The 20,000-nt window shown below is 42.8% G+C and overlaps 1 protein-coding gene across 20 annotated transcripts in view; it reads right to left on the bottom strand.

Annotated features, from left to right (window-relative positions):
• Window positions 1–20,000, bottom strand: part of LOC124430811 (serine-rich adhesin for platelets-like) — a 60,394-nt gene that overhangs the window by 25,434 nt on the left and 14,960 nt on the right. For 16 of the 20 annotated variants that reach the window (XR_006943849.1, XR_006943850.1, XR_006943851.1 and 13 more), the window contains 9 exons: window positions 11,636–11,684; window positions 10,265–10,523; window positions 8,779–8,989; window positions 7,116–8,257; window positions 6,775–6,997; window positions 6,432–6,683; window positions 5,882–6,263; window positions 5,501–5,795; window positions 1–4,144 (listed from right to left, as the gene is read on the bottom strand). The exon at window positions 1–4,144 is cut by the window's left edge and continues 974 nt beyond it. Coding sequence is in view for 14 of the 20 variants with exons in the window: in XM_046977890.1 (XP_046833846.1) it covers window positions 1–4,144; window positions 5,501–5,795; window positions 5,882–6,263; window positions 6,432–6,683; window positions 6,775–6,997; window positions 7,116–8,257; window positions 8,779–8,989; window positions 10,265–10,523; window positions 11,636–11,684 (6,957 nt within the window). In the remaining 6 variants the exon portion in view is untranslated. The other 4 variants (XM_046977894.1, XM_046977895.1, XM_046977893.1 and 1 more) reach the window with 4 other exon arrangements.

Here is a 20,000-nt window from a genome sequence, read left to right as displayed (position 1 = left end):
GGATCCAAGACGTTAAAATCGTTCGAAGTAGTTGTTTGCGACCAATCTACTGGAGCGGAAAGATTTCGGGCGCGTTCCTCGGCTTGCCTAGTCGATAAGGCTAACAAACGATTCGCCCGGTTTCTTTGTTCGACGAGATTTTGAAGGCCAACGTCGTCTAAAAGTCCCTCTAACGATCTAGATCTCCGATGCGAAGCTTGAACGAGGAGAGGCGCCTCGTCCGGCTGCGTGTCGTTCGTCGTATTCAAACGGGCCCCGTCGGCTGTTTTATCCCGCAATCCGTGGGGATAAAGATTTCTCGTACTAACTTCCGTCAAGGATGCGTCTGGTAGAGGATCGTTAGATTTCACCCTCCGAAGGGTGTCGGCTTCGTAAAAATTTCTTTTATCCACCAAATCGGCTTTGTTGTCGCTCAACAATCGACAAGTGGTTTTCCTGAGCTCTGCGGCAATGCGTCTGGCCTCGTCGATGCCTTCGACTTGAATCTGTCTGGGAACTTGCCTAGCTATTGGATTCACTATACGACCGATGTCGTTTCTCTTGTTCATAGCCGACGCATCGTCTCTTTGGTTGTTCAATTGCGGCAGCCTCGAGACATGACCACCGTGAACGATGGACGGCCTCTCGTCGTTGTTGTTGTTGTTGTTGTTACCTCGTACGGTGCCGCGAAGGTCCGAGTAGTAGTACGGTGCTCCGGATTGATCGCCTTGAACGCGTTCCTCGGGACCGTTTAAATACGATAAATATGAATTGGATTTTACCGATGATGACGACGACGACGACGACGACGATGACGAGGAGATCGGAGATGGATGCTGAACGTGATCGGAGGTGGTAGATGATCTATGATTGGTTAAAACGTTTGGAAAACGATTCGACGTCATTTGCTCGCCGTACGATGAATTATTGGCCGTCTGCGTTGGATTTTGGACGAGATCGTTCCCGAGATGATTTCCCGAAGAAGAAGAATAAGCGGAAGAATCGAAGGGGGCTATCGAGCGTGTCGAGGATCGTCCATCAGCTGCTCTCAAAGAACAACTCGAGTTTTTGTTACGGCATGGCTCTGTCGGCTCGTCCTCGTTCGTGAGCGTAGCTCTGTCGTCTCGCGATCGTTGCTCGCTCGAAGGGTCCGAACGTACGCTAGGTGAATTTCTCAATGGCAAGAAACTCGATATGTTCTCGTAATGAGCGTCCCCCGTGTAGGATTGCGAGTGCTGATGGGACGGCACAGGCGGCACTTCGCAAACTCTCATAGATGGCAGGCTACTTGCCGAGCCGTTCTTCTTGTTTCTGTTGTCGTAACGAAGGGGCTGTCCGAAATTAAAAGTCTTAATTTTCCTCGAAAGATCTTGACAAGTAGTCTTTTGTAGCTTGTCGACCACCAACATGTTCTCGTTGAAACCATAAATACTGTTGTAACTCAAATCCTTGGCGTAGAGATCCACGTTAAAGGCATCGCGCGCTTGCAATTCCTCGAGATAACGATCGAGATCTATACTGGCACCATCCACTTCGAAACGACTCTCAATAGATTCCAATTCATCGAGACTGTCCAAAACCTCGCAAACCTCGTCGCTGACTGGTCTCCTCTTTAATTGTCTGTGCCTCGCCGCTTCCTCTTCCGGACTTCTAAGCTCTACTACCGAAACCGAATCGCTACCGCTTGCGCTCTCCAACGACATCCTACTGTCTCGAAAGGTCGAACTAATGGTACCCGACATCTCGGATAACCTCGACGGTGATCTCTGATCTCTGTCCCCGTGATCCGATCTGTTCCACGACTTTGGAGAATCCACGCTCGTTACGTTTTCCTTAGTGACCACGGCTACCTGAGGCGATGCCACCTTTTTAATCTCCAAGGAATCTTGCATCTCTTGCAAAGAATCCAAGTCCTCTAACGGCGGCGGGGAAGTAGGAATGGGAGGCGGGGAGACGAGTTCACTGTCGGAGGAATCGTGCAATTCGGCTATCATCGTACGACTGGCACCCAAGTAATAGGAAGCAGGTCGGAATGTATCCGAAAGACTAAATCGTGGATGTCTCGGTGCATCTATAGAATCGAAATCCTTGGAAGATTCGTCGTCGGCGTCGGAACTGTCCGATTTCAAAGCCGTCAAAATGTCCGGGAGATCCGATTTAGTTCCGTTGCGTCCAATCTCATCGTTCTTTCGTACCTTCGACGTCTTAGACGAGATCCCATCGTCGTCTCTCTCTTCCTTCTCCGATAACTGGCTAACTTCCATGTAAACCGGTTCGATCTTGCTGTCGGAAACGCAGACAAATTCGTAATGCGAAGTGTCCAGAGTCGAATAATCGCCGGAATCACGATCCTCGTTCGTTTCCTTCCTAGGAGCCAAGAGCGAATGGCTTACATTGTTCTGCGCCATCTCGACGTACGAGCTCTCCTCGTGCTCTAGATTAGCGAAAAGACTTTCCATCATTTTCGGATTGGGCCTGTCATCCTCGTTCGGATCTAAAATCGCTTTTCTTGGGGACATCGGAAGATAATGTTCCTCCGGTATTAAATCCTCTTGTATCGACAAATCGCCTTCTTCGGTAACGACGCCTTTGCCTTCCTCGACGGGAAATCTTCTGACTTGCTCGTGCGTTAACGGATATTCCGGATTCGTCGTCGTAGCAGATTCTCGTATTTTCTTGGTGCAACACGAATTACCATCGACGATTCGACAATGGGCCGACGATGACGACGACGACGACGACGACGGCGACGATGACGACGGCGACGACGACGACGACGAAGACGGTGATGATGACGACGACGACTCCTCGACTACTGTTCTTTGTTCAAAATCGCCAACAGAGGATTTGTTACTTCTATGTCTCGTCTGAGATAGAGATTTTTTTATTTTCAACGTATTCAAATACGTTTCCACCTGGTTCGATTGATCTGGGAGCAACATTTCGTCGGTCCGTTGTTGTTGTTGTTGTTGTTGTTCCTCACGTTCTTCGCTCTTATCTTGCTGATCAAAGTCGCTCCCGGTTTCGTAGAGAAGGGTTTCCGTGTCGCTGAAAACTCCTCGATGCCTAACTTCCTCGCATTCCTCCAATTTACGGGCCCGTTGAGACTTTCGTTCGAAATCCGCCAAGAGATCCTTTACCGACTTGTTGCTGTCAGTAGATGCTTGCTTTGCGTGTCCGTCCTTCTTCAGTTGCGAAACGCCAGAATCACTTCCTCCTTTCGTATTCTCGCCCAAAGCAAAGCTGCGAATAATCGAAGATGTCTTTCTCGACGAGTCCAATCTCGAAACATGTGCCTCGATGGACGTCTCGACCGGCGAAGCTTTCAATGCTTCCTGCATAGTAAGCATCTCCTTAACGGGACTACCATTTTCCGCGTTCGATTCGAACGATCTTATTCTCGACTGTACGAGATTCGTAGATTCGATCGTATTTAACGAACGATCCTCCACCACTTTCCCGCAAGCCTCCTCGGCCCGCTCGGCCTGTTTTGGCTTTATATACTGATAAGAAAACTCCTTTATGAGTTTGCTTTCATCTATATTGGAATCCCATTCCTCCTTATCCTTATCCTCATTGGAATCCCATTGAACGCACTTATGAACGGAAGGCCACGCGTCCGCGGGGACATAATCGTTCGTATTACTATACATTTCAACGTTGCCAATTGCAACGTTGATTGTTGTCGATCGTTCGTCGATCTCGTACAGGCTAGAAGACTTTAATATACCCATTGATTTTTTCAACAACGTCGTCTGGTGCTTGCGCTGAGCTTCGTTAAAATGTCCATATTCGAGACGTCGTTCCGCTATTTTATTAGATCGAACATTTTCGGACATGACGAGGTACGCATCCGTACGGGTCTTCCTTGACATCGGTGGGAAACTTATTTCCTCGTAACCGGCGTCAGGTGGTATACTCGATGGACTTGCCAGGGAAGTCTTGCCGTTGAAATGTATTTTACTCTCGTTCCTCGATCGAATATTCGTCTGTCCTAACTGCGCCGATGATAACGCTGGAACGTTCGTACGTACGCTTCCTTGTATCGCTGCCCTTCCGTTCTCTTGGGTAGTCGACGTGAACGAACGATCGTCACCGGCATGTCGGGGGCTCCTTCCTGCATGCGAGGGCCTGCGCGTTCGTTTTCTTCGAACGTCTCCCATCTCTGAATTGTCCGTTACAAAGAAACACACGAACGCATGTCCGTTACTTGCGAGTTATAATACATGATAAAATGAACACCTCCCTTTTCAGGTTAGACACCACCCTTTCAAACTACACCCTTTCAACGAACTTGAAAGCAGGGTTAACAAAGCTCTTTCCTTCTGAACAATTGTCTTGACATACCATTTCATTGGATCAAACGATAGGTATTATTACTATTATTACTATTATTACTATTATTACTATTATTACTATTATTAGAGAAAGTTGAAAATTAGCGGATAAATTTAATTGCCGAACTGATAATTGCCAATGATAAGATATACCCACAATACAATGAGTTTGACAATTGATTCGAAAAATGCCTGTTAAACTTGCGATAGCGGACACTTTCGATGCGAGAATCACGAATCAGCGAACGCATTAATGTAGTTAGTCAATCCTCTCGCATGCCATGCCGATCCCATATATAATATGTCGGATCAAGATCCGATCGAGTGTTAGAAGGCATCAAGATAGCTAAGTGGATAGATAGACAAAGAGAGAGAGAGAGAGAGAGAGAGAGAGAGAAAGAGAGATAGAGAGAGAGAAAGAGAGAGAGAGATCAAGTTTAAACGACCTAGAAGTGATTATAATAGTAATTTGTTAATCATTCAGGCCATTTACCAATCACCATTCATTTACCATTCACCAATGAGGGTTGACTTAGCAAAGAGAAGGAGCCCCGCGGACCGGAAGGGAATGTTTTTGTTTCTAGTTTGTGCCTCGCTTTGTGCCTTTACAGAGACACACATTACCATCGATAGACAGAGAAGTGAGAACAAGATGCGTAACTAAGTAGTAGTAGGGAGATTTTTTTAACTCCACAAAATTGGGATAACCCAATTGTCGGAGGTATAATGTTTTTCTATAGCACGCGCACATCCAAAACATTTTTTCTTCACAAAATAATTACATGGATATGTATTAGTCAACACGAGGATTTGTTCAAACCAAGCTCGTGGATCTATGTGGAGCGCCGTAAAACGCGCTGCATGTATAAAATAAATTAGAGACATATATGTATCTAATTTAGCACTCGACCGTTTGTGTCTTGTTTACGAGTGAATTGTAAATTGTGTATTAAAGCGATTAAATATTAGGTGTTAGAATCTGCAAATAATCTCAGCGCGATACAATCTATTCTACCAAGGATTAAAGAAACCTCGCAATTGCAACGTACTCAAGGGATTTGTAAGCGAGTACTATTGAAAATGATTCGCATTCGTATTGGTTGAAAAGGAACGATCATGTCCCTCGATACGTTGACAATGATGAGGCCACGATTAAATAATGAATTCTTGGGAATTGTCCCTACCTTCGTCGTCGCTCGAGTAACTGTTGTATCGTGACACGGAAGTGACGGTTCTTCGACCATCGGAACTTTTGCTTCTAACGTGTGACCTGTGGCTTTCCTCCTTTCTTCGCGAATGACGAGCTTCTGTTACCGAAGCTTCGTGAGCTGCCAGGTCCAGAAGAGCTTGCTGTTTATAATAATTCGACAGCTCGTTCTGTGCTCTGCTCCGATTCAATGATCCGGATGGTTTTCGCGTTAAGGGAGATTGTAACATGCGTTGTTTCCACTCCAGCAAACGCTTCATTGACTCTTCTCGCTGCAATAGTTGTTGCGTCAAGCTTTCCAAATTTTATCGGCGTTGAAAATGCATATATTACTATCTGTTAAATCAATTAGGCAAACCTGTTGAATTTTCCGTTCGCCATCGCGAGTATCTTGTTCCGTGGAAGACCGTCCACCGTAATCATCCTCGTCTTGGTCCAAAGCGGCAGGATGTCGGGACCTTGGCAAACGTGCCGATGCAGATCTATAAAATTGTTGCTGCTGCTGCTGCTGTTGTTGTTGCTGTTGTTGTTGCTGTTGCTGTTGCTGTTCGACCCATCGTTTGGCTCCACTGTGAGCGGACTGACACGACTGTGCCGTATTAATTCCATGATTAGAATGAGAGGAAGATCTGTTCCAACTCATCGACGATTCGTACTCGCGTGTCAATGTATTGCGAGCACTTGATTCGTAGATCTTTTCACGTAAAGATCTTCTCATCTTTGCGTCTGGGTTGGACAATCTGGATAGAAACAAGTGTGCGCATACGGACGCACATCAACAATAGTATTGAATATCTAATGAAGATACATTTCTAAATAGAAAAATTAAATACTTCTATTAGCTCGTTCTCGTGCAATACCGTATATTACATAATGGGTAATAACTACTTGCTAATAGCGTGACTCACTCATTATGTCTTTGCAACGTTTGACCAGATATATTATGTTGATGTGGATGGGTATGTTCTCGCTGCAAACGTCTCAAAGTAGAACAAGAAGAATCGGGCAAAGTAGCCATTCTAATATCACCGTTTCTATCATGGACCGTTGGTATCTTTGATGGTACGGTAGCCCGCGATAGCGATTGGTTTCTTTGTTGTTGATGATGCTGAGGCGTTTGATGGAGATACACCGCTGATTGGCGCATTTGTGCAGCGTATCTGTTTAAAACAGATGCGCAAAATGTCTCTTGTACGATGTTTTATAATAAAAGCTTATAAAAAGATTTCTTATCTCATTAATTATACCAACCTTTCCTCGGAATAATAATAACCATCGTTAGTCGCATCCGATGGGTTTATTATATCTAAACTCGACTTAGGCCTTTGGGGGCGTTTCTGTTGGCTCAAAGAACCTTCGTTTTGCGCAAGATTTTGTTGCTGAGGTCGTCTTGCTGCTTCGTACTCGAGAAAATCGGCACTGTGAGGTCGCGGTGGTGGTAGTTGATGGGCCATTGGCTGTCTTATTATGGGAACTGAGGAGAAAATGGGTAAAACTAAATGCGGCATAAAATGAAATATAAATGAGATAGATCGAAAGAGAAGGCCCATTAAAGTTTTAAAATATAACCGAAGGAAGTAGAATTCCAATACCATTGGGCGGCGTTACTGGCGAATGAATTTGTGGCTGTTGTTGATGCATCTGCTGATGTTGCGCGTAAGTGGGAATAGGTATGGGAGCTGGTGCATTTCCCTTGGTATATCCAACAACAGGTCCAGCTGGTCGCTGATAAAGCTGAGGTATACCGTACACCTCTTCGTAGTCGCCGTTTCCTCTGTTGGGTCTAGGCTTCGCACTTCGTCCGTAAGTGTCAGGAGTACGTCTTTCGGTTGATTGCACTTGACAATAACCATAATTCAAGCCAGACTTGTCCGTTCTTAAACTTTGTTGCGACGGCTGACTCATTCCGGTGGCATAAATGATGCTGTTCCTATCGTAATCGGACATGGGACTTTTGCTGGTTAAGGTAACGTCTGGCGAGACAGGAGATCTTCGATAACCTGGCTCAGGAGAAGGAGTGGAATACTCATTGGATCCGTCGGTTAACCTCCTGGGTTTCGGCGGTGCATTGGCGTATATAGGCTGACCAAATTTTCGAGGCGTAGATTGGGCAGCTTGCACATTAATCTGACCAACATGTGGCTGTTGTTGCTGCTGCTGCTGCTGCTGCTGCTGCTGCTGCTGTTGTTGTTGTTGTTGTTGTTGTTGTTGTTGTTGTTGCTGTTGCTGTTGCTGTTGCTGTTGCTGTTGCTGTTGCTGTTGCTGCTGCTGGTGCTGTTGCTGCTTGTGCTGATAAATCGGAGGGACATTCTGATGTGGCTGATGCAACATTGCTTGATGCTGATGAGAGTGACCTTGTTGAGAAACAGAATGTTCGGAGAAACAGTACTGCGAGTGTTGATGTTGCGAGGAGCCTGATTGACCGTATTGAGGGGACTGTTGTGGCCAACCATTGGGTACGTGCTGAACGTCCTTAAGATTGTTGTTGTTGGCATTTCCGTTACCGTTACTCCCACTAAGATTCGGGAAGGAGGCAGTGTTGACGCTGTTAGGGCTGGAATTGTTGTTGGATGCGTGACTGGGATCGTCTCGGGATAGAAAACCGTGAAAGCCGGAATCGCTGTCGTCGGCACTTTGATTCAATACGGAGGAGATTGAAGAAACGCTTGGTCTAGCGCTTCGTTCACCATCCGGTTGTCCTATCTCTATGACCACAGCAGCTTCGCCCCTTCCGCTAAAACGTAATAAACGTCTAATTATATTTCTTATCATAAGTAGAAAATACGGATGAAAAATCCTACGTATAAGGACTTATTGGATTTTTCTTTTCGTCCTTTACAAAATTTATTACGTAAGTTTTGTTTCATCGAAATAGTTTTAACTAGGCCGAATTAAACCGAACTGAAAATCGACAATTTTGCGAAGCAAAACATTGACCAACGAGCGCGAGATGGTCAGACGGTCAGATTATAATTACTTGCGAACGTATGTTATGAACGATTGGAATGTATACTCTTGTAGGATGTACGTTATCGATTCGTTGAAGTAAGCCGAACGACACCTACACCTCTCGTTCGAGATGAAGAGAAAATAATTTTATCATGCACGCGACACGAGTATTTTGGTGTATTCGCGATCGACGATGTGTCCGATAATAAATTTGATCGATTCACGAGACGACGCAGATTTTATATAACCGTAGCTTTTTACTTTTTCCAGCTTGATCAATTATTCAAATAGAATAGATATACTTACGGACTGGGATCCTGCAGAAGAGTCGCCAGAGTGAGCGCGTTTACCCATTGATTCATGCTTTCACGGCTCTCCGCGGCAAAGTGGTAAGTCCTCATGTTCGCGTGCTCAGCCTTGAAGGCGAACTTCCTGTTGACCTTGTCTTCGGGTCTGCAAACGGTAACCCTATACGAAGGCAGGAGTATCGAACCCAGGAGTTTCTCTTCCTCTGGACCTACGATGAGGCTCGTATAAAAATATCGATCGCCGGAAGAATAGAACTCGCGGACGCGACATGGAAGGGGAAAAGTGGAGGCTCTCTTTGGGATGTGCATTATTAAACGACGTGCTCTTTCTCTTAGATTCGACTTACCGTTCGCTCCGACCGTTCGAGCCAACGTGGAAAATGACAAAAAAAAAAGATCTCCAAAAATGAGAAAGAAATGCTCCAGAAAAGAAGATGAAAAAAATAAAAAGAGGGATAAAGAATGTTATCGTTGCTATGCCACATTTCAATGTCTACCATCGATATGTGGCACGTAATATGAATAGATACGAATAGAAAACGTCTACGGTGAAGGATTTTGTGTTTCGAGATAAGCCGACCAGAGGGGAAACTACGTAGTAACGCGAAAAAGACTTTTTCTTCTTTCTGGAGAAGGGGCCCGGCGGTGGTGGAGGAAAAGAGGAAAAAAGAAAAGTTGGAAATTAAAATCCAAAAGCTTGGACGTCAAAAGATGTAGCAGGGTTTTTCGAGCTAACCATCTCGTGGCGTACGAGTTTTACCGGCAAATATTTTATCCTACCTCGAGGCGATTTTACTGCATACAAAAAGAAGAGAGGTTTCTCAAATGCTTGGAAAAAAAAACAAGGGAAAAGAAAGAAATAAAAAAAAAAGAAGAAAAAAAAACTCAACGGAAAGTTTCTAATGGAAACGCTAACATTTCGATAGAAGGCTAATACGAGGGACGTTTAATGTTTAGGTTGTGTCTTGCGATAAAATGATAAAATTGTTAATTCTCAAGGCTCTTTGAGTAAGAGTTTGGATGACTCGTTAAAAAGTTGAAAAGGAGCCGAAACGAAGTTGATTACATGACGAAATTAATTCTTACGTTGGTACAGAGGAATATAGTACTCTTCTCTATCGATTAAACTTTGACTTCGAGAGGGCCATAAACACCGCTAATTAAGAGTAATACTCGACAAATCTGATATAACTAAAGTTAATAGATGCAGCGTCTGTGCATTGATCGCCTCGTAATCCGTCCCCGTAGACATATCTCCGATTGCCGAATCTTACCGAGCAGAAACTCAAGTTTTCATCAAAGGAACCCTTGAGGGATATCTCACGATCGGTAAATAAAGAAAACGAAATGATGTGAAGTAGTTCGAGATAAGTAACGTGTATAAAAATACCATTTTGCTTTTTATAATTACTCTGTCATTAGGATGTGAGACATATGACTACGTGATCGTATTTAAATGTATTTAACTTGGCAGTGCAACTGACCTTTGTAATAGAAGAGACAATATTCCGACAAGACAAACCAGCGTTTCTTCCAAAGCATGAGTCCTTCGGAGCCCTGCTTGTGTAACCAGCCCTGCAGGGCAACCGGGGCTGATAGGGGTCTTTTCGCAGCGGGCGATCGCAATCCTTGAGGTCCGCTTCGTCGACGGATTCCGGAAACGGAAGCCGCTAATCCCGTGGCATCGTTGTTCTTATTGCGCACCTGGCCCACCGCTACGACTGCCGTTGTCGCTTGGACGATCTAAGGGATAAAGTTCAGGAACGAGGGAGGGGGGTTAAAAAAAGAAAAAGTAGCAATAATAACGAAAAAGACGTTCGTAATCGTTGGCGATAAAACAATCGATCCACTACTATTTTTGTAATTAAAATTCACTGTCTGTCTCTCTCTCTTTCTCTCTCTCTCTCTCTCTCTCACTCTCTCTATCTATCTCTCTCTCTCTAACTCTCTCTTTTTCACTCTTTCTCTTTCTATCTCTCTCTCTATCTTATGGATTAAACTCGATCGATGCGGAACCGGATTTAATGGTGAGTTTCCTCCCTGTTACGTGGTTAGAACGCGCAACAAACCGTACAGACTTTGGATGAACGCACAACCGCCGCGTCGTCGTGCTGGAGCCTTTCAATGGTATTTGAAAGCAACCATATGCGCGGTGGCGTGTCGTAATCAAATGGTCCTATTGCAGGGTCATTGCTTTATGCTGCTTCTTTGCTTTACATAGCATCCCTATTATCCCCTCCCGTATTTAACCTATAGGTAAATACGCGATCAATGGTACACGCGATTGATCTGACCAACGAACACGGCGTGTCCTCCTCCGGGCAACATATGGATTCGTCCTAATTCAAAGCCCTTTTAAGATCACATACGTTTATCGATTTACGGAACACCGCATCACGGTATTTACCCTATTGATTTTAACATTTTCTTCTCAACGCTGGAACAACAAAAAAAAGAAGAAAAAAGAAACGACGGAGCACGCGTCTTGTTTAACAAAATATTTGAAAAGAAAGGTACTGATGCATCGAGACATACGTTTACTTCACGACACGACTTACGTCGCGACAAAAAAGTGATCAGTATAGGCAAATTTATTTTCTATAAATTAACCTCGAATTATCGTGGTGTGTCTGAATATTCTTTTCTTATTGAGAAAGTAAAAAATAGTATGTTTTGTTAAAATGTTCGTCGAATCGGCGGTAAAACTAGATATGCTCCGGTTGTTTCAGCGTTAGGTTTCGCTACAAAGCGCGCTATATATATATACATATATATATATATATGTACTTATTATATATATATATGTACTTTCTTCTTCTCTTTCTTTTCCTTTTGATGTAAAACTATTTTTCTACCTTCTTGCCGTCCATCCCGGGGTTGGACGTGGTCACCGGGTGTTCGAGCCTGAAACAAGAAATAAAAATAGAGTCGATAAATATATTTTTGGTGATTACAAAAGAATGAAGAATATTACACGAATATTGCGTATAATCTTGCGTTTACAGAAGAGCAAATTCGATCGTTGTCGTAGAGAAATACGTAGGTATGTGCGATCATCATTGAACCATACTGAATCATTGTTACCTGACAGATATATTTTATTACGCGCGTTCTAAAGTCGCTCCTAAAAAAAAGTTGACGTTCGATCGAACGATCCCGAGTCGGCAGAATCGAAATGGGCTCTCGCCCATTCTAAATGAGAAATCATTGAAAGTAATAAATAATGGACGTTACTTGATGAGCGAAAAAGAAGAAAGAATCAAATTTAGCGAGTTTGCTGGTCGCGTCCGCTCAAGTAGATTTTTCACTCACTATCTCGAGAATGATGGGGATGGTAGTTCCTTTCCTCTTTTCTTTTTTTTTTCCTTTCTTCCCTTTTTTACCTTAAAGTGCACATCAGCTTCGACCTTATTCTACAACAATAGAAGCGCTGTGTGAACGTGACTTAGTTTTTTTTTTACGCCGATGCTATTGAAAAAAGCTAGCAGATCCTTCGAAACTCGTTCGAGTTTGAGGCTCGTTCTACAGAGTCTCGAGAATAGAAAGTATACATCCAAGTATGAAAATCGTACTATTTAAGTAACGTAGAAAAATATATTTGGCAAGGAAAGAAATGAGAGGACGAAGAAGAAAAATCAATTAGCTCGAATTTGATTAACTCGAAGCGTATAAAAAAAGAGAAAAAAATTATAATTGTTAAAGCGTCTTATTAAAGGCCTGAGAGAAGAATAACGGACCGGAGTGTAATAACATTCTTATTAAGCGTTGGGAATAAATTTAATTAAGCGCATTAAATAATCCTTTCTACGGTATTACCGGTTCTAACGTAATCCGACGCGGCGGCTAGTTGTAAAGTTGCTCCTCCTAGAGAAATTCCAGTCCTAAGGGGAATTGAGGAAAATAAAAGCGTAATGTATAAGCTAACACGAAATCCACTTTACTTTCATGCCTTTGCTTATTTTCTGAGTGATCATTTTTTTCTGTTGTAGCTAAGTCGAACGAACGAAATTATAAATACTCGTATAAACTCTTTTCCGAAATTGTAGACGTTTTTAGATGAAGGATCAAGAGAAATAAGAGCGTTTTATCTGAGTAAGAAAAGAAGCATTTTATATGCTTGTTCGATCAAGAATCCTGATCAAATTGATTTTAGAATTTTGGACAAGACAGGACTTTAACTCTAATATGATCGAAAATAGAAAGAATATATAGGAACAAAGACGTCTCTGACGATACTTCGGCAATCTAGCGGAGCAATAGAAATTAGGTCGGTACGACACAACGCGATGCGTCACGGTGCAACCATGATTTGGCCCTTTAGAATACGTATACTTGCAAGTGCAAACCAAAGCGCAAACCACTGCGACGGCGAAGCTAGCTCGTATTAACAAAAATCTTGACGAATTCCAAGGAAGAATTTGTGGTTTTGGTAATCAAGGAAATCTTCAAAGTTTGTGCGTTAATGATTACTTCTCGACAATAATACGACTTTGTCATTAAAAAATAGATTAGGTTGCATCTGGCTCTTCTCGTTTCGGCCTCTGGAGAAAAATAATGAACAGGATCGTCCGCAGTGACAAGAATTAATCTCTATCTCAATCGGTCAACTTCCCGTCACATCGTTTCATCCTGAATCATTCGGAAATGTAATTGCGTCAATTCCGATATATATATATATATATATATATATATATATATATATATATATGCTCCAGCCGGGAACAATAACCAGTTCGATATATCAAAAGACGGCTGTTTCGAACAGCCTGGAATAATAAAAATTAGCAATTAAATAATAATTCTCTCGACGGAATTATTATTCAAAAAAAATATTGCAATTCTTCTCACAGGGAGGAAATAATAACGCGAGAAAGAGAGAGAGAGAGAGAGAGAGAGAGAGAGAGAGAGAGAGAGAGTCATCGTTCTCTCGCGAAGCAATGTCGGCCTCCTCGACGACGTAGTCGATGAAGCATTTTTCAAAATCGCGTGCTCCCACCTCCGATCGTGCCGCCTTTTATATATGACGTTCCTTTTTTTGCGGCGTTTATCGAAAATATCCATAACTCCAGCTAGACGAGCAAGATATAGAAAATATACAAAGATGGATAAAGACAAAACACGGGTATAGAAAAGAGAAAGGAGAAACGAAGTAAAGTAAAATCGAAGTGAAGTAAAGGGAAGAGTCGAGAGAAGAGACGAATGCGCCTAGAAATATTTCCTTTTGTTTCAAAGAGAAATTCGGCAGGATTATTTAGATCCATCGATTGTACAAACTGTTATTCTCGTCGTCTAACCTCGCGTTTGATAAAAAAAAGGTAAAAAAGAGAAAACAAAGAGAAAAGGACGAAAGAATTTTCGCCATCTCGACGATTCTTTCAATTCGCGACAACCATACGAGGACGCCTTAAGAGGAGGAAGACCTTATTTCCAAACGGCGATATGATACGTTTTAATCGATAATGCCTTCCTTTCCTTCTAACACCTAACGACGAGCGCTTTTCTTTCTTCTTAGCTCCCTAATACCAATACCATATTTTTGTCGCGATCAGCTGTAAAGAGAATCTTTCGTAAGGTTTAAGAATCATTCTTTGGTAAAAATCGTTTCTTATTCATTTGCTTTTATCTTCGTCGGATTGGCCTCTTTTAAATTTCTTTAAATTTTCTTTCAATTTCACTTCTTTGATCCTTCCCTCTTTAGTTTTATTTCTTTGATGAAATCAGGATATATAGCGAAATCTTAATGGAGACCGTACTCAAAGTGCTAACGAGTCTTCCAAGGATTTACATGGGTAAACCATTGCTCGCCTATGTACCTATTACATGTATGCGCAGTCCATGTAGTCCGAGTAAAAGTGGCTGTTTCTGCACGTATGCATACACGTAATATACTAGAAATAGTCCTTTGTGCCGGCAGCAGGACAGGTCCTTGATGCTAAAATCAATACCATATGTAGATGCGAGTCCAAACTCCGATGGATGGGAACGAGGAGCTATTATCAAAGAGACTATTATCAAGCAGCGTCTTCCGAATAATTTACTTTTCCACGAGAGATATACAATTGTATATCACAGAATGGTTTGGAAATAGCTTCTACAAGAGCAATAATAAATAATATTGCATATGGTGGATAATGAGGAAAGATAGATATGCGCGCTTTAACGCATTTACCGAAATTAATAGAAAACCCGTTTCTGCCTCGGTCCTTGGATTCGTGACCGCTAGCGAGTAGAGTACCTGAGTCGTTGCTGAGATTAAATCGACGAAAGGAAGTAGATAGGGAGGGAAGGAGGTAGGGAGGGAAGGAGGTAGGGAGATCCAAACCTGCCTTTTCTCCTTTCTTGTGTGCCCTTCGCAGAAACGAAGATGGAAAAGCGAACATGCAATATGAATATTATTCCTTTCCTTTTACTATTTTAGTACGTCTATACCTACGTCAGTTCGTTATGCATCCAAGAGTCCAAATACGGCGCCAATAGAATGAAAAGCGATACGAATCGATATTCGCTTTCCCAAATAAGCTTCGTTATTCGAATAGATAATAAGAGTGAAACGCTTTATCATCTCGCTCTTGTCAAGCGACCTTGCAGAGAAGAAATAAAAGAAAATCTTTCTTGGAATAGATTTTCTCTCGTTTGTCATCGATCTTGTTCGAAATATGCGATCAAAATATTCTTTATCTATTTTTCTTGTTAAAAGAAAAGGGTTAATGACTGGTGGCGCGTGACATCGTTTTCCACTTTATAAAGGTCCGGAGACATGAGGCCATTCCCTTTGCAAAGGAGAAAGGATAACGGGATGATGTATCGATAAAGGCGAAAACTTTCAGGATGAAAGCTCCTGGCCGATAAGATAAAATCAAGTCCGCATTGCTGTCAGCCGAGCGCACGGAATGCACTCAAAATCTCGTCCATTCCCTCATTTGTTGAATCGTTCGCGTAAAAAAGTCTCGTAGGTTCCTACCATTGGTTCCTCTCGTTCGATAGTACTTTTAAATATAAAATCGATACTTTGAATGAATAATTTAATTGATTGAAAATTTATAAAGATCGCGTATTCCCGGCAACTTTGAATTATTCAAAATGAAAACATTTTTTAAGGGATTGTTTTCTCGAGAAATTTCTCCTACGTGAGACGTAGGAAAGAGAACAAAAAGATCTCGCTTCATTTTCTTTTCTACTGCTTATTTTGAATGATTCATTGTTATTACAGAAATTAATCGACAAAATGATTTCTTACCATTCGAGGAAATTCCAGAGGCACGTGAACATTTTGCCGACCGTGCTTTTCACAACGCATGGAACGAAAGCTTCGTGGTAATCCACTGTTTCTTCTTTCTACTCTGTTTCTTTCTTTCTTTCTCTCTCTCTCTCTCTCTCTCTCTCTCTCTCTCTCTCTCTCTCTCTCTCTCTCTCTCTCTCTTTGACTTCGTTGTTGCTACATTTTCGCAGAATCGCTTAAGACGCATCTTCCGGCTTCGCGCGCCTTTTCTTGACAGACACCAGCATATTCCCACGAGTAATTGCTCGAAAATTTTCACGAAAAGTATCAACTTTACTCCACATTTTTCGCGCGCAGTCGATGCCTAAATATAATATTTCAAGGATTTAATATTATTATCGTCTCGAGATGTTTAACGAAGGATCGGCTTTGCGCGTTCTATTAAATTAATATTAAAGAGTCGACCGATCGGTTTTTTTTTCTTTTATTCGGCGTAGCGTTATTTTACGTCTAACCGAGCATGCCTTTCGTTGGACGGAAGAAGAGTTTCCGCGTATATATAAAAAGGTTCACCGTGGCGCGTAATTTTTAGGTAGGTGGTAAGGGGGGAGGGGGAGGAATTCGTTTTCGTTCCAGGTGACCGCGCAACAAATCTTTACATCGACGTAACATCGACGTAACACGGGCATAAGCCCGGTATTAGTAACGACCACCGGAAAATTATACGCCACCCTCGTAAGTTAATTCACAAAGACCTTCACTGTGGTTTTCAGCGCCGATATACCTATACGAGAATAAATACGTGTACGCGTGGTTGTAGATCGCGTTGGCGATAACATATTGTTATATCCTACTGTATTCTCGGCGTACGGGATGCAAAATTGAAATCGATTCCCAGTATTAGTCAACGAAAACTTTCGAGCCAACTTTTGACGTCAAAAATGATATACGAGTATGTTACTCGTAAAAAGGCCGAAGACAAGCGCGTATGTATTAAGAAAGAAAGAAAAAAAATAATAATAATACGATCGGGAAGAAAACCGTCGTCGTAGCTTCGAGAGATAGACGAACGACAAAAAGAACGCGTCATCCCCTTTAAGAAAAAGAAGGAGAAAAAGAATTGTCTTTGATACAGACTTGTGACGACAGACAAGCACCGTTGGAATAAAAAAGATATAGCAGAAAAAGGGTGAAAACGAATGATGGGTTTCGAGCGCCCTAGACCGCGAGAACGAAAGAGTGAGGAACGATCGACAAGGTCAACGATGTATCCCTGCATCCCCTTGCATAACACGCGCTCCCTCGTTGCACCCCTAACCTACGTACTTTACGTCGTTTTATTTTATCCTCCTGCCTCCTATGTAATCTACCGTTTCATCTTTCTTTTATTATTTTTTTATTTAAAATTTATCTAAATCGTTTCCCAAAAGAATTTATACGAGTGCGAAATTTATTGAAATTTATTGAAATAAATGTGAAATCGAGGCGAATTCTTTCATTTTAAAATTCTTTCAAAAGAATCAGCTGAAAGGACTGAAAGACCAAAAACTCGCGCTGTTCCACTTTTCGAGAATATGCCAATTAACGCGCATTCGCGTAATACGACGAATGAAACGAAAGACGAAGACGAGGGGAAATAAGAAGGCGTATACGAGGGAGGAAAGGGTTGAAATTATAGTCTGGAGAAAGATTGTGGTGGGAGGAAAGGGTATAAATGCCCTAGAGTAAATTCTAGGACGAGACTTTTCGGGGGAGACGCGATTGAAAAACTTTGCGTCGGAGGAGGAGGAGGAGGAGGAGGAAAAGGAGGAGGAGAAATAGCCATAAGAGATCAAGCTCTATTCACGGACATAACTTTGAGCGAAACGCTTCATTGCTCTTTCTTTCTAATACTCTCGCACGCTCGCGTCACTCGGCGTGACACATCAAGTTCATCGATTCGCAAACTTTCCGCGTCTCGATACGCTAACGCTAAGCCACTCTCCTCTCGTTCTTTCCTCATCGAATTTCTTATTTCTTCGTCATCGTCTGAAAAAAGATACTCTATCGGCGCATATGAAAAATTCAGAAACTAATCTTACTACTGACGAAACTATTAAGCTTACAGAGAACGTATATAAAATGACAAAATCTTATTCGATTAGAGGAAAAATACCGCATCGAAGGAGATAGATTTTCTTTCAGATTCCAGCGACGAGATCGATAACGATGGAACTATAATGGAGAAACAACCAAACGAAATCGTAGTCACGATCGTAAGCGAAATAGTTTTCTTCGTCCTGAAGGATCGTTCGTAAGGTCGACGGCCGTACGAAGGCGTCTGAGCTCTGAAAGACAAATTTTATAATGTATACGCGAATGTTCATTCACCGATCCTTCGTTACGAGCGCTCTGTTAAAAGAGTACTAGACGTCGTCCGAATACGATGACGACGACGACGAAAACGCCGACGACGATCTTCGCGAAGACTTTTGGGCGTGCGGGAGAAAAGAAAATGCCGGAGTTGGCCGGCTCGTAACGCGTCGAGGGCACAACTGGCATGCGCCTTTCACCCTCCGTTCCGATCTCCTACCACGACCCCAACCCTCTTCCATCTCTCTCTCACTCTTTTCACGTTCCAACCCTCGTGGCGCCCCCTTGGAAATTGCCGACGGCGCATTGTCCTTTACCACCCGGGTACCTTCTCTTTGGATGTCAGGCTGATGCCCTTTGTGACAGTGAGAGAAAAAGAGAGAGGGAGGGAAAGAGAAAACGACCGCTGTACTATGCGGCTCACCGAGGGAATCGAGATAAGGGAATTAAACGAGCATTAAATTATCCCTGCTTCCTGTATTCTCCTTTGCTGAAGATTCGAGTTATCACCGCGTCCATCCATTTCTTCCTCTCTCTCTCTCTCTCACTCTCTCTCTCTCTCTCTTTCTCCCCCCCTCCCCCACGTCCCTCCACGGATACACGGCGCGCTCTTGATGATCGATTTTAAGAGAATCCGTCCATTTCCTACGTTCGCAGAAATACGTTGCAAACAATTTGTATATTCATAACGTCGAGTTTCAATGGCAGTCTTGAGCCAATGCTACGAGAAACTTTAGAAACTCCTTGTAACTACGGTGGTAATTACGAACGGTATTCCAAGAAGCGTGTAAAATATGCTAAGAGATATGCCAGTTCCCTATCCGTGATAATTATTCCAACGTCGCTCAACGTTTCATCGTTTGATAAATAAGTCTCGTTACACTTGGTATAAAAGGATGACAAGAAGATGAGAAAAGGATCAGAAATTTGCTAAAAGCAACTTCGAACTCGAGCAACTCGACGAGTGGCCCATCGAGGAAATTAATTAAAAAATAAAAAGACACCGCGATAATTTGAGATAATTTCTCAACGGATAAAGCGTCTAGCCTCGTTTAGGTAAAAATAGGGAGGTTATCGCGTAACACAGCACTTCATGTTTCCGTTCGTAGAGGTAGTTGCCCCTTAAAGAGGATCTTCCATAGGTAGGATTTCCTTTTGTTAGATCGACGACGACGACGACGACGACGAAGAGTCGGAAATCGTCAGAGTAGGTCGCGGACTCGATCGAGCGTAAAGTCGAAGGGTGGAAATGTAGGGAGGAGGGAGGAGGAGGGAAAGGCTCGTCGGTGATGAAAGCATCCCTTCTCTCTGGCTCTTTCGCATGGACCGAACGATCGAGGAAGAAAAAATGGTGAAATGAAAACGAATAAACGGGTGGCGAGAAGTACGTTTCAGTGACGGGGGTCATTGCAAGACCCTCACCCGACTGCCTATCAAAAACCTATGTATATATCAATATTACTCTTTGGTCAAACTTTTACAATGCCGGCTAATGGACGTCACTTATCAGCTTACTCATATTTAAAAGTTTTGACAATTAGCTCAGTCTCCTGGAAAGATTTGCTAAAAACGCCATGGAAACGACTTATCCGTCGAAACTAGTTTCGAGCGTTCGTTACGGAAAGTTTCATCTCGTTTCCTTCCAATTC

Source organism: Vespa crabro, chromosome 19 (assembly GCF_910589235.1).
Source record: "Vespa crabro chromosome 19, iyVesCrab1.2, whole genome shotgun sequence".
Lineage (NCBI taxonomy): Eukaryota > Metazoa > Arthropoda > Insecta > Hymenoptera > Vespidae > Vespa > Vespa crabro.
The sequence above is the reverse complement of the archived record's forward strand: the minus strand, read 5'-3'. Positions and strand labels throughout refer to the sequence as shown.